General features: G+C 45.4%; 1 protein-coding gene and 1 long non-coding RNA gene across 6 annotated transcripts in view; both read right to left on the bottom strand.

The window, feature by feature from the left end:
• Positions 1-17,030, bottom strand: part of PFKFB3 (6-phosphofructo-2-kinase/fructose-2,6-biphosphatase 3) — a 100,022-nt gene that overhangs the window by 28,274 nt on the left and 54,718 nt on the right. For 2 of the 5 annotated variants that reach the window (XM_023548947.2, XM_010590757.3), the window contains exon 1: positions 3,790-4,280. The exons of 1 other annotated variant lie outside the window; for it this stretch is intronic. In XM_023548947.2, coding sequence (XP_023404715.1) covers positions 3,790-3,865 — 76 coding nt within the window. In that variant the 5' untranslated portion in view covers positions 3,866-4,280. Of the gene's footprint in view, positions 1-3,253; positions 3,362-3,789; positions 4,281-17,030 lie in introns of those variants that run through there. 2 more of the 5 variants (XM_010590754.3, XM_064284830.1) reach the window with 2 other exon arrangements.
• LOC135231267 (uncharacterized) lies at positions 4,037-16,144 on the bottom strand. Its single transcript, XR_010321948.1, has 2 exons — positions 11,773-16,144; positions 4,037-7,545 (listed from the first exon to the last, which is right to left on the bottom strand). It is a non-coding gene; the product is annotated as an uncharacterized LOC135231267 (long non-coding RNA).

Below are 17,030 nucleotides of genomic sequence, written 5' to 3'. Positions count from 1 at the left end.
CAACAGATTTGGTTGCTTTGCAATGCCTAAACTGCCCTCCTTTACATCAGCAATTACTGATCTGTTCCTGAACATCTGTACTGGTTCGAAGCCCTGCTTGAAATCCTCTAAGTGCTCTTTCCTAAACTAGTGGTTTTCAGCCAATGGTTAAACCAAGGAAATCACCTGAGGACCTTTAAAAACTAGGAAGCCTGGCCCTCATCTCAGGCAATTTTAACTTGGTTTGGGGTTCAGAATGGGTTTAGTTTTTTGTTTTCAAAACCTTCCCAAGCGATTCTGATGTGCCGCCAGAGCTAAGAATCACTACTATAAACTGTAGTGGCCACCGACAGATAAGGTATGGCTTTCTCTTGAACATCCCCATCTCTCTTCAAGTTAGAATATCAGCAATGGGTTTAATCTCCTTAAGGACATGAAAGTCTTTGCATCAGTGTTTGAATACTAACTCGATCTTTCTTCCCTGCTGGTCTAGTCTAAATCCTTGAGCAAAGATTAATTAGCACTTTACCTCATTTCAGAATAATAAACAAATAACCTCTGCAATGACCACTATCAACATCTCCTTCACACTTATTGATGGTGGTGACTATCTAATGCCCACTAAGCAGCAAACCTTGTCGGAGGACCCACCACTTGTATGGAATCCCTCATACCCCATTGAAGTAAACAGTAATGTAACCCACTTCACAGATGAGAAAACTGAGGTTCTGAGTGGTTAAACAACTCATCCAGATAACGCAGAGGTTCTCAATTTTTAGTGATAATAAAGAGAAAGAATAGCCGGCTCTTGCCAGCCATTAATTCACTTCCCTGTCGATTAAGTGCTGGCTCACAAGTCCAGCAAGTCTCCCCAAGTTATGGTTTGCATTTGAAGGAAGCTGCCAGTTTAAGAAATATTTACCACAATGTTGGTGTAGCAACCCCCAAAAACCAAACCCACTGCCACAGAACCAATTCCAACTCTCAGAAACTCTATAGGACAGAGCAGAACTGCCCCCACAGGGTTTCCAAGGCTATAAATTCTTAGGGAAGGAGACTGCCACATCTTTCTCCCAAGGAGCGTCTGGTAGGTTCAAACTGCCAGCCTTTTGGTTAGCCACTTAACCCCTGGGCCACCAGGACTCCCTGGTGTAGCAACAAGGCACACGATTAATGCTCTTCAGAGGGGAAAGTGTCATCGAACTAATCAATCTCAGGCTTTTTGTTGCTGTTTTACTGTTCCCTGTTTGAACAGAATGTTCTCCATGCCCTCCTTTAGTTAATAAACCTCAGAGGAATCTGCTGTAGATGACTCATAAAGACAGTAACAGCTTTAGGAGGAGGAAGAAAAACCCATCCAATGATCCAGTACATTAGAAAAGAGGAGAGGAGGGGAAGAAAGGTATCAGGAAAGACACCAGTAAGAAATATCCTCTTTTCTCCATTCCAGTGAAGACTATATAAGCTGAAAAAGGCACCACTACTTGAAATAAGGACATGTCATAAATACCCAGGCTGCAGACATTTTTATAAGAAAGAATTTCTATAAAAAAAGAACTACATGCAGGGATTCCAGGAGTGGGCAAGGATAAAGGACTTAATCCATCAGCTTTAGGCACTCCCCCTTGCTGCCCCGCCCACCCCCTCAAGCTCAGCAGGATTTTTAGGTAAATCCCTCTTCTGCGTGTGAGACGTGCTGGCTCACGGAGTCTAATGGATTGGTTTCTAAAGCCCGAAGGAAAAAAGCATCGTGTTCTCACAAAATCACACTACTGAGCTAATGCCAACCAATCTCAGTGCCCTTCGCAGAAGCTCAGAACTCAGTCTTTCCTCCCAGACCTTGCACCCACCACCTTGAACCTGTGGGGACTATATGTGTGTGTGTGTGTACATGCGCACATACGAACACGCAGGCACAGATATAAAACCAACCTGTATTTGCAGGACCAATTACAGCTTACTAAGTGTTCTATAAATAATGTTAGTATTATTCAAAAGTAAAAAGGGGATGGTGGTTGCTTCTGCATCTGGCCTTGGCAAATCTCCAAATTTACGGAGTTGCATTCCACACTACCAACGTGTTTAGAAAGAATAAGAGATCTGGGGAAGCCTCAGTTTAGTGAACTATTTACAACAGCATATCTGAAAGGGTTAAGGATTAAGAAATCATTTCCAGGTCTGCATACCTCTCAGCCCTTCACTACCTTGTAAAGAAGCTCACTTCTCCTGAAGGGAGAAAAAGACTTGCATTACCGAAGGGCCCCCAAGCCTTTGCTACCAGCAGAGGAAGACAAGCTGGTGGAGGTGTGGCTACCCAGTGTGTCAGGGAGCACCTTGCCAAGTCCCCACCCCACAATGACCACGCGAGCAGTTGAGTACCACGGGGCCCAGCTCTCCCGGCGTCCCCAAGAGCAAGTCTGGGAGGGGCAGGCGGGGATACCAGTGATCAAGACACCGGCAAAGCCAAAGGCTCTCTGTCACATCCCGCGGTATCACGTCTCTGCTTAGAAACGTGGCAGCACAGAAACTCAACAACACGCCTCCCGCTCAGGCGCCATTAAATGACTAAAAGCCACCTCAAACGGTGTGTACCTCGCCCGGCACTGCAAACAGGGAACAGTTGCGTTCCAGACACCAAACACCTCAATCTTATTCATCTGACTGGCTCAGAGGCGAATCTCCCTCCTTGACAGTTTAACCTGGAAAAGGCGACGTTCGCCTTCTAATCATTCTAATAGCACTTTTAAGAGGAGTCTCTGTGTGTGTACAAAGCTAGGAATGGATTCCCAGATAAAACTTTCCAAAGCATTTATGGTGGAAGACAGATGAGATCGGGGAAGACCAACTGCCAGCAAATTCCGAGTACGATGGAGTGTGTGTGTGTGTGTTCGTGCGCGCGCGCGTGTATGTAAAACTCCGCCAACTATGCAGTCATGTATCGACTAACCCCCTCCAAAACCGAGGGTAAAGGCTTGGTTCCAGGTGGGTCTCCCATCGCTCCCAGCACCGGGGCCCCAGCAGTCACTGCTGGATGAACCACGAGGGCCCAGAGCCCCTAAAGAAAGACAAAGAAGAAGAAAATATGAACACAGAGATAGAAAGAGAGAGGTAGTCGGAGACTGAGAAAGGAAGGTAGAAAAAGAAAAGGGGTAGTGATAAAGATATGGAGAAGAGGCACCGGCCGCCGAGTCACGAGGCCGGACTCCGCCCGGCCCAGCGCTCGGGGAAGAGTGACCTGGCGAAGGGGAGATTGTGGGCCATCTTTCCAAGTTACCCGAGTGAATGGCTTTCGGCAATATCCTGCGTTTCCCACCCCCAGCCACTCCCGAACGCTGGGTCCGCGGCGATCGCCATTTCCGGGTTTCCTCTTTCGATTTCTGGAAAGCGCCGCCCGTCGCCGCGCGCCGCCCCCCCTCCGCCCTCCCCTGAGACGCAGACTGAGGCCAGCGGCTCGGCCCCGCCGCCACAGCGCCGCCCGACGCCCAGCGAGGGAAGGCGCAGCGCCGGTCCGGCACCTGCCCTCCGCATGCGCCCTCGCCGCGCGCGGTCCACTGCACCACCTCCCCCGGCCCTGCGCGAGGCACGGCGAGACCCCAATCGCACCCTCCGCCGGCCGCTCCGCGAGCCCGAGGAAAAGCGGCGGGGCGCCCAGCACTCCCGGCCCCGCGGGGACAGCCCTGCTCAACGCGCTCCAGAGGAGGAGAATCCGCACAAAAGCGTCTCTTCGGCGCTGGCCACACAATGGCCCCTTGCTCTCCACGCGGCGCGCCCCACCCCTGCAGCCCGGACTCGGTGCACATCTATACTCACATCTGGGCAACGAGGGGCGATGGTCGATAGGAATCCATATCTTCTGCACTCGGCTCTGAGTCAGCTCCAAGGGCATCTTCACTGCCTAGTCTCGGGCGGCCCTCCAACCCTCACGAAGTACTCAAATTTGGGGGAGAAGGCGGCCTGCTGACCTCAGGAAACAAAGAGAGGATGCCTGCGCGGGAGCACGGTCCCCGGGCGCTCTCCCTTAGCGCTGCTTTCTGAAAAAGTGCTTTGTGTTAAATAATTAACGCTGGCAACGTGTGTGAGGCTCCGCACCACAAGCCGCTGGAAGAGGGATGGGGATACAGGAGCTGCACTTGCAGCGCCCACAGGGTCGGGCTTGTGTACTTTGGGAAGCCCGGGCGCTCGCACGCCGGGAATGCTCCGGGCGGCGTGACAGCCGCGGTCTCCACCGGGTATGGCCGGAATGTGCACCAGTTGCGAGCCTGCTGCGCTTCGCTTCCCCTCCTGCTCGTCTGCCTCTCAAGCTCTGCGAGGATGCCCCGCGCACCACTGGTATTTTTAAGAGTTGAAGCCGGCAGGGCGCACACGTCAGTCTTGGGGCGGGGACACATTCTTTTGGTTCCAGCCCCTTTTCACGTGGGGGAGAAGAGGGGGTGGGGAAGCCAGGAGGCGTCCCTCTGACGCCCCCTACAGGCCCTTGAGAGCAGCGCTCCCTGCTCCTGCAACCCAGACCCAGTCCCGACTAACCCCGCGCTCCCACTTCTGATAACCCCCTAAAAGTAAGGCGGGACCACGTCCAGCCCTAGATGACGGTCTCTAACTTCTCTAGCCTCCTATTTATCCCCTAAGGACAACTGACACAACTTCTTAGAATAATTCCAGTCCGTCGCCTCAACTGCTGAGAGAGAAGCTGCGCTGTTCCTTGTGGTCCATGGACCGCCCTCCCCTCCGCAACAGAACAGAATCACCTAGGATGCTTGTCAAAATGCATCTTGGTGATACAGCCTTTCTGGGAGTGGGGCCCAACACTCTGCATTCTTACGTAACATGCGCCCCGGGTCAGACACAGCCTAGTTGAAGACGCAGGTTTAGGGATAAAGGTTCCAGCGCAGGAGGAGGGGGGTGAGGGAGAGTCTGCTACCCTAGAGGGAAACTGGAGGGTAGGATACTGAGAGCACCTGTGGGGAAGAGCTCTCAGGGTCGTTCCTTGCCTACAGGTGTCCCCTAATAATAGCTGAGTCATCACCCACCACGACCCCCGCTACTACCGCAGGAAGAGGACTTCCTTGGTCCTTCGTTCACACCTCGCTCACTTTCCTGAATCCCTCAGAAACCTTGACTTGTGCTGAACTTGCTCCCACCACACTCAGCCCCAAGACCTGGAGGCCAGGCTCCTGCGGGCTGCCTATGTTGCTGGGCATGAGGGGGGCGCAGGAAAGCCTGGGAGGCTAAACTGACAAGCTCCACATTTTGTTTTCCATACTCACCATTTACCGAATAGTATATAAACCTTTTTCTCTCCTAGTAAAAGAGTAAATAAAATGAGCCACCAATCTGACTTGAAATGCATCATTACCTGACTAAACGCCCAGGAGTAACTATCGGGAGGCGGGCACCTTGATTATGCAAACCCCTAAAATTCATGACATTTACCAGCACAGCTCTAGATCTTTTCCTCACCAATTTTTGGGGTATGTTTGTGTGTGTGTGCGGGGCCCTTTCTAAGTTTCCGTTCCTCTCAGTTTAGCATCGATTCGCGACATCTGACAGTCGTGTAGTCAGATTAGTCCTGGTCTCGTCAAGATCTGGGGTGCTTTTCGCGGGGCACTGTCGTCTGCACGGTTCTATTACATTCATGTGAGGCTAACGGGCATCACGTTAGCATGCAATGCATAAGTACAGAAGCGCTGCCCTGCAGAGAGATGCATATTTCAAACTGAGGTTATGCTGTGATTGGGAGAGAAAACAGCTCCGCTCCCAGAAACATACACTTCAGTGGAAAAGCAGGAGCAGAGGCTGCCACACGTAGCTCACGTCCCGCATGCCTCGGCTGGGAGGGCGCCCGCACCCTGGCGGCAGCTGCGATGCAGCGGCCCAGCGGCGGTGCAGGGAGGGGGCGGCTGGGACAGCTGCTCCCGCGCATGCCCCACCTCCTGAGCCTCCTCTCCCAGTCCCCCTCACCACAGCCCACCCTAGGACTCTACCCTGGTGAGCATCACCCTCTAGGCGGGTCCCGGGATGTCTCCCCAACCCCACAACCCGGGACCCTGCCCCGTGCCGCCCCTCCCGGGAGTCCCTGCTTTCAGACAGCTTTGCTGACTGTCTGGTTTCGAGTGCTCAGGCAGCTGTTCAGAAACCTGAGTGCATTGCAACTGGGCTTGTTTTTCTGCAGTGGGAGCAAATCCCAGAGATGACACCCTATAACTCCCAAAGGATAGTCCAACTCCACTCTGGAAATAAGAGTGGGCTGATTCTAAGAGAAAAACAGCAGCAAGCAAGGCCTGCACAAGGAAAAGTTCCTGCCCCCAGGGGTTAGCTGGGGTCAGGTGAGGGAGGGAGGCTGTGCATACCGAGAGCACTTTACCCTCCACCACCTAGCACTTGCCTCTCATATAATAACCATGTACATGCGTTCCAGCTTTCCCATTGGGATTTTCTGCCCAAACTTACAGGCAAAGCAAGCGAAGGAGGTGTCATTCCTTCCTCCCTCCAAACTTGCAAACTGTAGCTAGGTTCAGCTGAGAAGGGTGTGGGGGACACACCAGAGGAGACACATCTTTAATCTCATGGCCTAGACAACAGTACCTGACCAGGGGTCAGCTCTTAGGGCAAGGGGCAGTTCGTGTTCCATTTGCACTACCCCTGGCACTTTCCTTGCCTGTATGTCAGTAATTCCCTGGGAGTCCATCTCTCCAGAGTAAAGACTAAATTCTTCACAGTCACCTCTTGCACCAGATATGGATGCAGGCAAATGGATGTAAATTTAATCCTCCCCCCTGCTTCTGATATGGACATGGCTGGGAATATGTGGAGGATAAGGGCGAACTAACATTTGCTTAAAAAAAAAAAAAAAGGCCAGCTAGAATTCCTTGTGATGTTTACAGCCGTAAATTAGTGTAGAGTCCTAATGGGAAATATAATTGCTTCACTACAAAATCATTTAAGTACACCCAACTGTATTCCAAGATTTACTGGTTCAGAGTTTACCGGTTTAGACACCCTCTTAACTTTTCCTCTAGTTCCGCTCATGGCCCCATCTTGACTCCACCTGTCACCCTCCAGCCCTTTCACCAACTTCTGTCTCCAGCCTAGAGAGCATAACTGCATTCCTCAGAAGACAGAATGTAAAAATTTCTTCTATACAATATTTTTATAGCCATGACTACTCCAAGTACTAGAGGAGATTGTCAATTTTTCTTAGATTCTGTGATTCATGGCCCTAGACACTATTAGACATAGATGAAACCCTTAGGAAAATCCAGTCAACCCTCATTTTATGAGTGATTAATGGTGGTTTAGAAATTAGAGAAGTCAAGTTCTGGGTCAAAGGTCAAGGAACGAAGCCCCTCAGGGAAAGGTTTGGGTTTGGGTTTTTCCTAACACAGACAGCAGATCCAGAACAATTGAGCTCTGTGTCAGGAAACGGCAGAGAAAGACCATCATTGTGTAGAACGAGACAGGAGCAGAGCAATTATTTAAAATGATACTCTAGTATATTCATTTATTAAGACCTTACCAAGTGCCTGGTGAGGTGCTTTATGGAGGCTGATTCATTCAGGTAGATTTGGCCTTGGAGAAAGGAGGAGAGAAGTGAAAAAAGATGACCTTCTGTCTTCCCCTTCTCCTCTGATACCCAGTGTCATCTAACCCTTACCCCAATCCCAAATGCTACTGTAACAACAAAAAGCAACCCCATTTCCATGATCCTGTGCCAGCTAGCCAGACTTAAACCGTGCTAATGCCTACCTCCACCCCAGTGAGGAAATGAGAGAGATAACAATCTGCACCAGGCTGTGAGCAATCAGAAGTTGCTAATTAGACACAAAGTGTCATTACTTGTTCCCTTGAAAAATCCCATGTTTGACAGGGTAAAAGGAGGAGAAGCCCTGGTGGTACAACAGTTAAGCACTGGGCTGCTAACCAAAAGGTTGGTGGTTCAAATGCACCCAGCAGCTCCGTGGAAGAAAGACCTGGTGATCTTCTACCATAAAGAGTACAGCCTAGAAAGCCCTACAGACCAGTTCTACTATTGTCACATGGGGTCGCTATGAGTCACCATGACCCAACAGCACGCAACAACAACATGAGAGGGTGAAGTGAGATAACTGACTGAATCCAAACCCTGTATCACCACCCATCCAAAGGGAGGGAGAAAGGCGGTTTGGTTTTTCTCTTCTTTATTGTGGTGAAAACATATATACCAAAACATAAGACAATACGACAACTTCCACATTTATAACTCATTGACATTTTTTACATTTTTCATGTTAAAAAAAAAACAAACCCAGTGCCGTCGAGTTGATTCCAACTCATAGCAACCCTATAGGACAGAGTAGAACTGCCCCATGGAGTTTCCAAGAAGCGCCTGGCGGATTTAAACTGCCAACCCCTTGGTTAGCAGCTGTAGCACTTAACCACTACACCACCAGGGTTTCCATTTTTAGGCCACCATTATTGCTATCCTCATCCAAAACATTTCACCACCATTAACATAAACTCAATGACCTCCCCCAACAAACCATCTCCATTTCCCTCTCCCCCCAACCCTGGTAACCATTAATAATCTTTGGCTTCTATAGATTTGCTCATTTCATGAAAGTGAGATCATACAGTATCTGTCATTTTGCAACTGACTTATTATGGGTTTGGTTTTTTTTTTTTTTTTTTTGGTTATTATGGTCAACATAATGATTTCAAGGTCATCCAAGTCGTAGCATGCATCAGAACTTCATTTCACTTTATAGCTACACAATATTCCATTGTATGTATATATTCGTACTACATTTTGTTTATCCATTCATCTGTTGATGGACATTTCAGTTGTTTCCACCTTTTGACTATTGTGAAAAGCGCTGCAATGAACACTGGTGCACAGGTTTCTGCTTGCGTTCTTGCTTTCACTTCTTCTGGGTATATACCTAGGATTGGGATTGTTGGGTCATATGGTAATTCCATGTTCAACTTTTTGAGGAATCACCAAACTGTTTTCCACAGTGGCTACACCATTTTACATTCTCACCAGCAATGGATGACGGTTCCAGTTTCTCCACAACCTCACCAACACTTCTTATTTTGCATTTGATTGATCATTGCCATTCTAATGGGGGGTGAGGTGATATCTCATTATGGTTTTGATTTGCACCTCCCTAATGGCTAATGCTGGTGGCATAGTGGTTTAGTGCTACGGCTGCTAACCAAAGGGTCGACAGTTCGAATCCACCAGACGCTCCTTGGAAACTCTATGGGGCAGTTCTAATCTGTCCTATAGGGTCGCTATGAGTCGGAATCGACTAGACGGCACTGGGTTTGGTTTGGTTTGGTTTGGTTTGGTAATGGCTAATGATGTTGAGCATATTTTCATGTGCTTGTTGGCCAACTGAATATCATCTTTGGTGAACTGTCTGTTCAGGTCCCTTGCCTATTTTTTTGATTGGGTTGTGTGTCTTTTTGTTGTTAAATTATAGTTTTATATATATTTTGGATATTAGGCCTTTATCTGATATATGGTTCCTGAACATTTTCTTCCAATCTGTAGATTGTCTTTTCACCTTGTTGATAAGGTTTTCTTGTTTTTTGCATTTTAATAAAATGTTTGTAACGCATACATGAATCAGAGATAGAGACTGTCTACACAATGCCACATCAAGGGTTTGAAATTCCAATTCATTATCATTTCTACAAATGCTATATGCTTTTTTCCTCTAATCAAGTGGGCTTAAATGTTTCATAATTGGCGTTACAACCACCATCTGGCATTGGGTGAATCAACTCAAATTGTATAACTTAAGTTCCACCAAACTGTTCAGCAAGTTTCCATTTCCCTCTGCCCAATCCATGTTACTACACCTCCTGCAGCCCTTTCTTTTTTTTAAGGCACATCATTAAGCTTGGGGCCATGCTCCTAAAGCTCTCAGCTGGGGTTTCATATCTAGCATCACACTTTGCCTACTGCTTTGACAGTATTTTACACTCCTTGTAAACAACCTCAACCAATATCAAGGCATATATCATATTGAAAAGTATTATTTCATGACTTTGAAATATTTTTATTTTTTATAAAAGTTACACTGTAGTCTAGGAGTCCCTGGGTGATGCAAATGGTTAAGCACTCAGCTACTAACTGAAAGGTTGGAGGTCCAAACCCACCCAGAGGCACCTTGGAAGAAAGACCTGGCAATCTACTTCCAAAAAATCACCTATTGAAAACCCTAGGGAGTATAGTTCTACTCTGACAAGCATGGGGTTGCCATGAGTAGGAATCGACTCAACAACTGGTTTTTTAATACTGTATTCCAGTCAACAGTATTGTACCAATGCCAACTTCCTGGCTTTGGTCTTTTACTACTGTCATACACGATGTCACAATTGGGGGAAGCTGGGTGAAGGGCTCAGGGACTCTACGTACTACCTACTTTTGTAATGTCTTGTGAGTATTCAGTCATTTCAAAACAAAAGCTTAAAAAGATAAATTTTGAAAAATCAACTGTGGCTCGGTTTACTCAAATTCTGAAAAAATACATAGATTGTGTAGATTCAGGCGTTGAGGAAAGAAGAAATTAATGGAAAGGTAGTCAAGGTATTATAGAGCTCTGATGATTTACATGTGTTCCTAATACTTTTGCTTCTTGCAAATTACACACACACACAAATACACACAAATGGAATTTGCATGAATCCTGCACCTGTGAAAAAACAGAATTGAGCTCAACCTGTGCTTTAATTTGGGGGATGATTCTATTTCTGGGCTTTATGTAGATCTCTGGGAGAATATCAGTGGGTTTGTAGTCTTTGTCACCAGACTGCATGTTTAAGACAAAATAAAGAAGAGATGGTCACACAGAGTTCTGCCTAGGCCTCCAAGAGGTTTACACTGAACCTGTCCCTCTGAGGTGAAAGGTGGCACAAAGATGAGCAACTACTCAAGAAGCTCACTATCCTGGTACACATGGGTCACCCTGTCCATCTTCTTCCCAGCATGTATTAAAAAAAAAACTAACAGGAGCTGTACGTCAGCCAGTCTACAAGAAACAAGCTTGCGGTGCAGTAAGTTTCTCTTTATATATGGCCTTTGTGGCCTTGGGCTTATAATTCTGCCAAAACACATGGATGGGCCACTATCTTACAGGGATTGGTTAGTCTACTGTGCAAATAAGGTGCATAAAACCCTTGCGGGGATTGGTTGATTATATGCAAAATGAGTGACTTTTTTAAACAAATTTTTTTTAACTTTGGTGAAAGCGTACACAACAGAACAGACACCATTTCAACAATTTCTACATGTGCGATTCAGTGACATTGGTTACATTCTTCAAGTTGTGTTAGCATTCTCACTATTCTTTTCCACATTATTCTACCACCAGTATCTTCATTTGTTTCTTCAAATAGTATGGTTTATTCCGATGCCTTTACATTTTTTGAAATTTTATTTATTTTGTTGTTGCTGAGAATAGATACAGCAGAACATATACCAATTCAACAATTTCTACATGTACAATTCAGTGACGTTGATCACATCCTTCGAGTTGTGCAAAGTGAGTGACTTTTGGTCTACTGAGGGGATTGGTTAGTTCGTGGTCTTGTTGCGGGGCCATGCCTTGAAATCGATAAGGAGCTTGCTATATAAGCAGCTTACCAAAGATGTTTTTAGAGACAGACACGGGGAGAGAGAGAAGGAGCTGCAACACTGAAGACAGCAAGAAGCAGAGTGAGACGGCAAGAAGTGGTGAAGAGACACAGAGCCTGGTGACAGTAGGCCTGAGTAGGCCAGGTGAAATTAGGCCAGAGCAAAGGGCCTACCTGCGGGCACAGCCGAGAAAGATCTGAGAGCTGTCTTGGTTGGAAGCTGTCCTCATTGATGAACTGTGTATTGTCTCCTGAGTTGTTACTGTTACTTCTGAGTCGATCCTGATTCCGAGTTGCACTGTTACTTCCCTAATAAACCATTTAACTGTAAGTAGTTTGTGAGTTCCGTGAGACGTTGCAGCAAATTACCGAACCCCCCAAAAAGAGGAAGAGTACTGAGGGGAGGGAGAGTAGTTGGTGGTAGAGATGATGGAGTGGTACAGCAGCTTGGAGAAGTTGGACATTTAAGACATCTTTAACCTCCACCTCATAGGAACCAGCTTTGTGCTGATTCTTACTAAAGAAATTATTCGTTTAAAGCTACGAAGGAATTTCAATGATCTCGGGTCCAGCCAGGGAAGAGAAGTAGGTGATCAAATAGCTGTCCTCATGGTGTAATGCCAAGCCTCATGCTGAGAATTACAAAGAAGTATCCCCCATATATAAAAGCTTATAATTTAATACATGTACATGTATTAGAATAAAAGTAGGAAACTATGAGAGAGGTGTTATGTAAGAATATGCCAAACGCAGGCTAAGGATCACTTCATGTCGGGATAGTAAGACAAGCTACCCCACAATTAGAAGTAGATCAACCAAGAATTTCATATCCCTTTCATTGTTCTTCAGGTTTTCTCTACTGAGTCCTAAGACAAGCACAGACAACCGAAAGTCAAAATCGCTCATTTCTTTCTATCTTCAACAAGTATTCACCATCAGCCAGCTATACCAGGGGCTATAAAGTCAAATAAGAATGGTCCTTGTCAGAATTACGAATTCAGTTTGGAATTTCATAGTATCTCCCCAACACAAACACACACACACATTTTGTCCTTAGATTTGATGAAACTTAAGCTCAGATATATTAAATGAATTGCTTATGATCATATAACTAATAAGCCAAGGAATAAAAAACAAGATTTTCAGGTAGTCTGGTATATTCTTTCAAGTTTCTCTCAATTAAATCACTTTCCAACTAGAACACTCAATCTCCTCAATAACATTGGCAACAAAACTTTGGATTCAAGTGTTTTAGATAAGAGTCTGTAAGTTAACTAATGTGGAAATAAGAAAAAGAATCATCCTAAGAAATTATTACTTAGAAGACTAATATTTACAAATGACCCCACCATGTAAAGTGCTACTTCACACATGGGGACAGAAAGCCAGCCTCTCAAAGAGATTCACAGGGTCCTTTATGCTTCAGCAGTCACACTTGGAGAGTCCTTCCACTTTGTGATGCAGAAAAGTCACAGTAAAGTCAATTTAAAAGGAAGTAGCAGTTTTATGGAATAAAACTGAATCAGCATTAAAAAAGAAAAGAATGTGGAGGAAGTTTTGGGCTTTTGTGTACTTCTCAATAGTTTCGGAAATACCCTAACTTATTAGTAAAGGGAATGAAGAGAAGAAATACGCCTAATTTCCATCAGTATTCAAGTTATTAGGTACATCTCAAAACTCTGTTGTTAAAAAGTACCTTTTTATGGGATAGCCTACCTCATGCAGGCATTCATGAAATGACATTTCCACAATCCGTAGAGCAGCACTCTACTATGTGAGCCACATACACAACTGAAAATTTTCTAGTTGCAGGAAGAAATAGGAGAAACAATTTTAATAATATATTTAGCCAAACATATCCAAAATATTATCATTTCAACATGTTACGAAGTAAAAAAATATTGAGATACCTTACATTCTAGTTTTGGTACTGAATTTTAAAAATCTGGTTACATCTCAAGAGGTTACGAATCCCTGACCTGGTTTGTAATGAGAAGGGAGCAAAGGAGATACCAAAGGCAGGACCTTACATCTGAGATAGGTTTCAAACTATTTATTTGCCACCACCCCTTCCCAAAACTAAAAAAAGAGGGTGAATCAAAAAATTTATTCTGGAAAATCCCTCTCGAAGGTGTGAAAACAAGAGGTAGGTGGGGTAAAGAACAGCAGGATATCAGAAACTGTAACCACACTATATTATGTTAAAAAAAAAAAAAATACCCATCGCCGGCAAGTTGATTCTGATTCTGACTCATGGCGACCCCGTATGTTACAGGGTAGGGTTTTCTTGGCTGTAATCTTTACGGATGCAGACTGCCAGGCCTTTCTTCCATAGTCAAGTGCAAACCAGTTGTGTAACCTTGTAGTAAGGGGCCCTCATATCTTGGAAAAAAAGTTACCTTCTGAGCGAGAATAAATTAATAACTTATTGAGAAACTGATGTAACAGGCTACCTTGGCCCATGATAGTAGCAATTATAATAGCTGGCATTCTCTTTTCTCTGTTCCACCATGTACAGTAGCCTTCTAATGATCACGCACCTTCTATAACAGAGAGAATTTGCTGGTAAGCCAACCTAAATATTCTGACTCACAATTGTGATCCTCCTGGAAATGTATCACATTGGCATCCTAGTTTATATATCATACTCATTCTCTTTTACCAGTTTGGTTTGTACCTCAGTCTTCTAAGCTTGACTGTCTATGGGTACACTGCCAAAATCCAGCTTCTACAGAGGAAACTCTTCGGACAAAACCCTGGGCCACAGTGACCTCACACAGATATGGCTAGCCACCCAGTGAGGTGTGGCTGAGGGGCTGGCCAATTCGCTCCCTGACATCTCAATCTTGCTTCTTTTCATTGTAAGCCATGGAAATATACCCTAGAATATTTGTGCCTTTGTTTCCCACTAGAAACATTTCTCAGCAACAGTATTTTGTAGACACAGGCACAAAATATTGATTAAAAAAAAAAAAAAATCCAGAACTCTGGTAAGACCCAAATAAATTGATATAACAGCTCTAGGTAAAGCTGTTATGAGGTAGATGAGACCATGGCTGCTACTAATCTCTAACTAAACCAACCTGTTGCCGTTGAGTTGATTCCGACTCATGGAGACCCTACAGGACAGAGGAGGACTACCCCACAGGATTTCCAAGGCTTTAAATCTTTATGGAAGCAGATTGCCACATCTTTCTCCCAAGGAGTGGCTGGTGGGTTCAAATGGCCAACCTTTGGGTTAGCAGCGAACCGCTTTAATTGAACCGCTTTAATCCCTATGCCAGCAGGGCTCCTAACTAATCTGTAACCCCGTTGCCCATTGCCATAACAATCAATATTGCTTTGTTTACCAGTTTAAGGAAAGACAACAATCCCAGCTCCACCCAAATATGGGGGGCTCAGCTTTTAATCTGCAGGTAGCCACTTACCACCCTTGTCAGGGATGGTATAACCCATTTCTCACCTGGCCCTACGCTCCCATCCATCCTCCAACTCACCAATAACTTCTTTGATGTTAAAAGATGGTGCATGAGGAGAGAGAGACGGAAGGATATATGAAAATAGGGGTATTAAACTTGTCAAAGTCAGGACAGTTTACTAGACAAGGAAAAGAGGATGCTAGAAAGAATAGGAAAAAGCGAACCCAATAGACTTGAGATGAATGGAAATACACCTTCAGTCCAGACCTCTCCGTCAACAGTGTAGGTCTGACATCCAGCTGTCAGGCTTCATTGGGAGGCCTCCCAGGCATCAAACATGAAGGGTGAAGGGTGAGAGAAAGAGAAGGAGTTAAGAGCTTTAGGACCTTCAACAACCCATTTCACATCAAGTCACAGTTTCCTCAACTCTAAAATGGGGACAATATCTCTCTAATAGGGTTTTTGTATGAAAAGCACACAGCTGAGTGCCTGGCACATAGTAGTGCTCAATATTTGGTACAAGAACTGTATGCAAACTGAACCCATCAGCTTCCCACAGAATCTGCATCTCTTCCTGAACTCTCTAAACCAGTTGGTGGCACCTAAGCTAGAAAACTGAGTTTCCCCGATTCCTCCACTGCTTCCTCTTTCTGTCCCATTCCATACAATTCAGTCAAACCTATTACGTATTTAAAGGTTCCGTTTCCTGAGGCAGACCGCCAGTTACTTTCCAATATCCACTCTCCTCATCTTCCTTCGCTGCAGAACCCCAATATTTAGCTGTCTAACTAAATCTTTTTCTGGACCTCCAGGTTAGATATGGCCAAGTGACGAAGTTGAGGCTATAGGAGAATGCTCCAAGCTCCAAATAGCTTCACTCATCTCCCCACTAAGCATCTTCCTCTGCTACTGCAACAGCTTCTCAATGAGGAGCAGGAATTGTGTTTCCTAACAACAAGCTTACTGCTCTCCTTCCAGACCACGTCCTTCCTATGGAACCACAGAACTACAAGGGCCCTTGGCTATCTCCTCCTAGGTCGTCTTCCCACTGTATTTACACACTCCCTCCCCAACAGCCCTCACAAGCAGCCTCAGCTTGACCTTCTGGCTTCAGGTTGCTTGTTCCATTATTAAAAAAAAAAAAATTATTAGGCAGTGCTTTATAGGGTCGCTATAGGGTCACTATCAGTTAGAATCAACTCGACGGCACTGGGTTTGGTTTTTTTTTGATACTGGTTAGAAAGATACATTTTACACTGAGCCAATTTTATCTTCCTATAACTTTCCTCCACTGGCTCTCATTCTGTCTGCTGGAGCCGTACAAAATAAGCCTGTGCCCTCTTCCAACAAGAGAAGCTTGCCCTCAAACATTTGTAAGTGGCTATTGTGTTCCCATTAAAAGGTGCATTCTCCTGACAAAGGAGCCCATTCCTGGACTTTAAAATAGCATAAACACAGTTTTCATATGGCACATAGCTAAGTGGACTAAAAGAGTGAATTTGCCTCATGGTATGGTGTTAACAGAATCAGGTTCTATGAAGAGCTAAGTGTTGAGTGGCACTATTAGACCTACGGTAAATACCAAAATGAGCTAGTGACTCAAAATTATTAAGACAAAAATTATAGGAAACCTGTGACTAACCTAGATTTACATACTCAACCACTACGAAGCAGGCTTGTCTCATCTCCAAAGCTTACTCCAGTGGGAAAAGGGAGCAGGGAAGAGATAGCGTGGTGTGGGGATGAGAACGTGGGCTGGGAGTTAGGAGACCTGGATCCTGGTTCTGACCCTGTCTAAACCTAGTCATAGGACTTCCCATTCCAGACCCCAGTTCCCTCATCAGCTGATGAGGCGTCTAACCACAGCTAGATGGTCTTTAAGCATCTTTTCTACTTCTCCAGCAGCAAAGACCAATGAGCCTAATGTTCAAAATGAAACAGAAATTGGAACTTTATAGTAATTACTAGACTATTGGTGACTTAAAACAAGGACAGCTATTCATCCTTGTATCG

Source organism: Loxodonta africana, chromosome 4, assembly GCF_030014295.1.
Source record: "Loxodonta africana isolate mLoxAfr1 chromosome 4, mLoxAfr1.hap2, whole genome shotgun sequence".
Taxonomy (NCBI): Eukaryota; Metazoa; Chordata; class Mammalia; order Proboscidea; family Elephantidae; genus Loxodonta; species Loxodonta africana.
The sequence above is the reverse complement of the archived record's forward strand: the minus strand, read 5'-3'. Positions and strand labels throughout refer to the sequence as shown.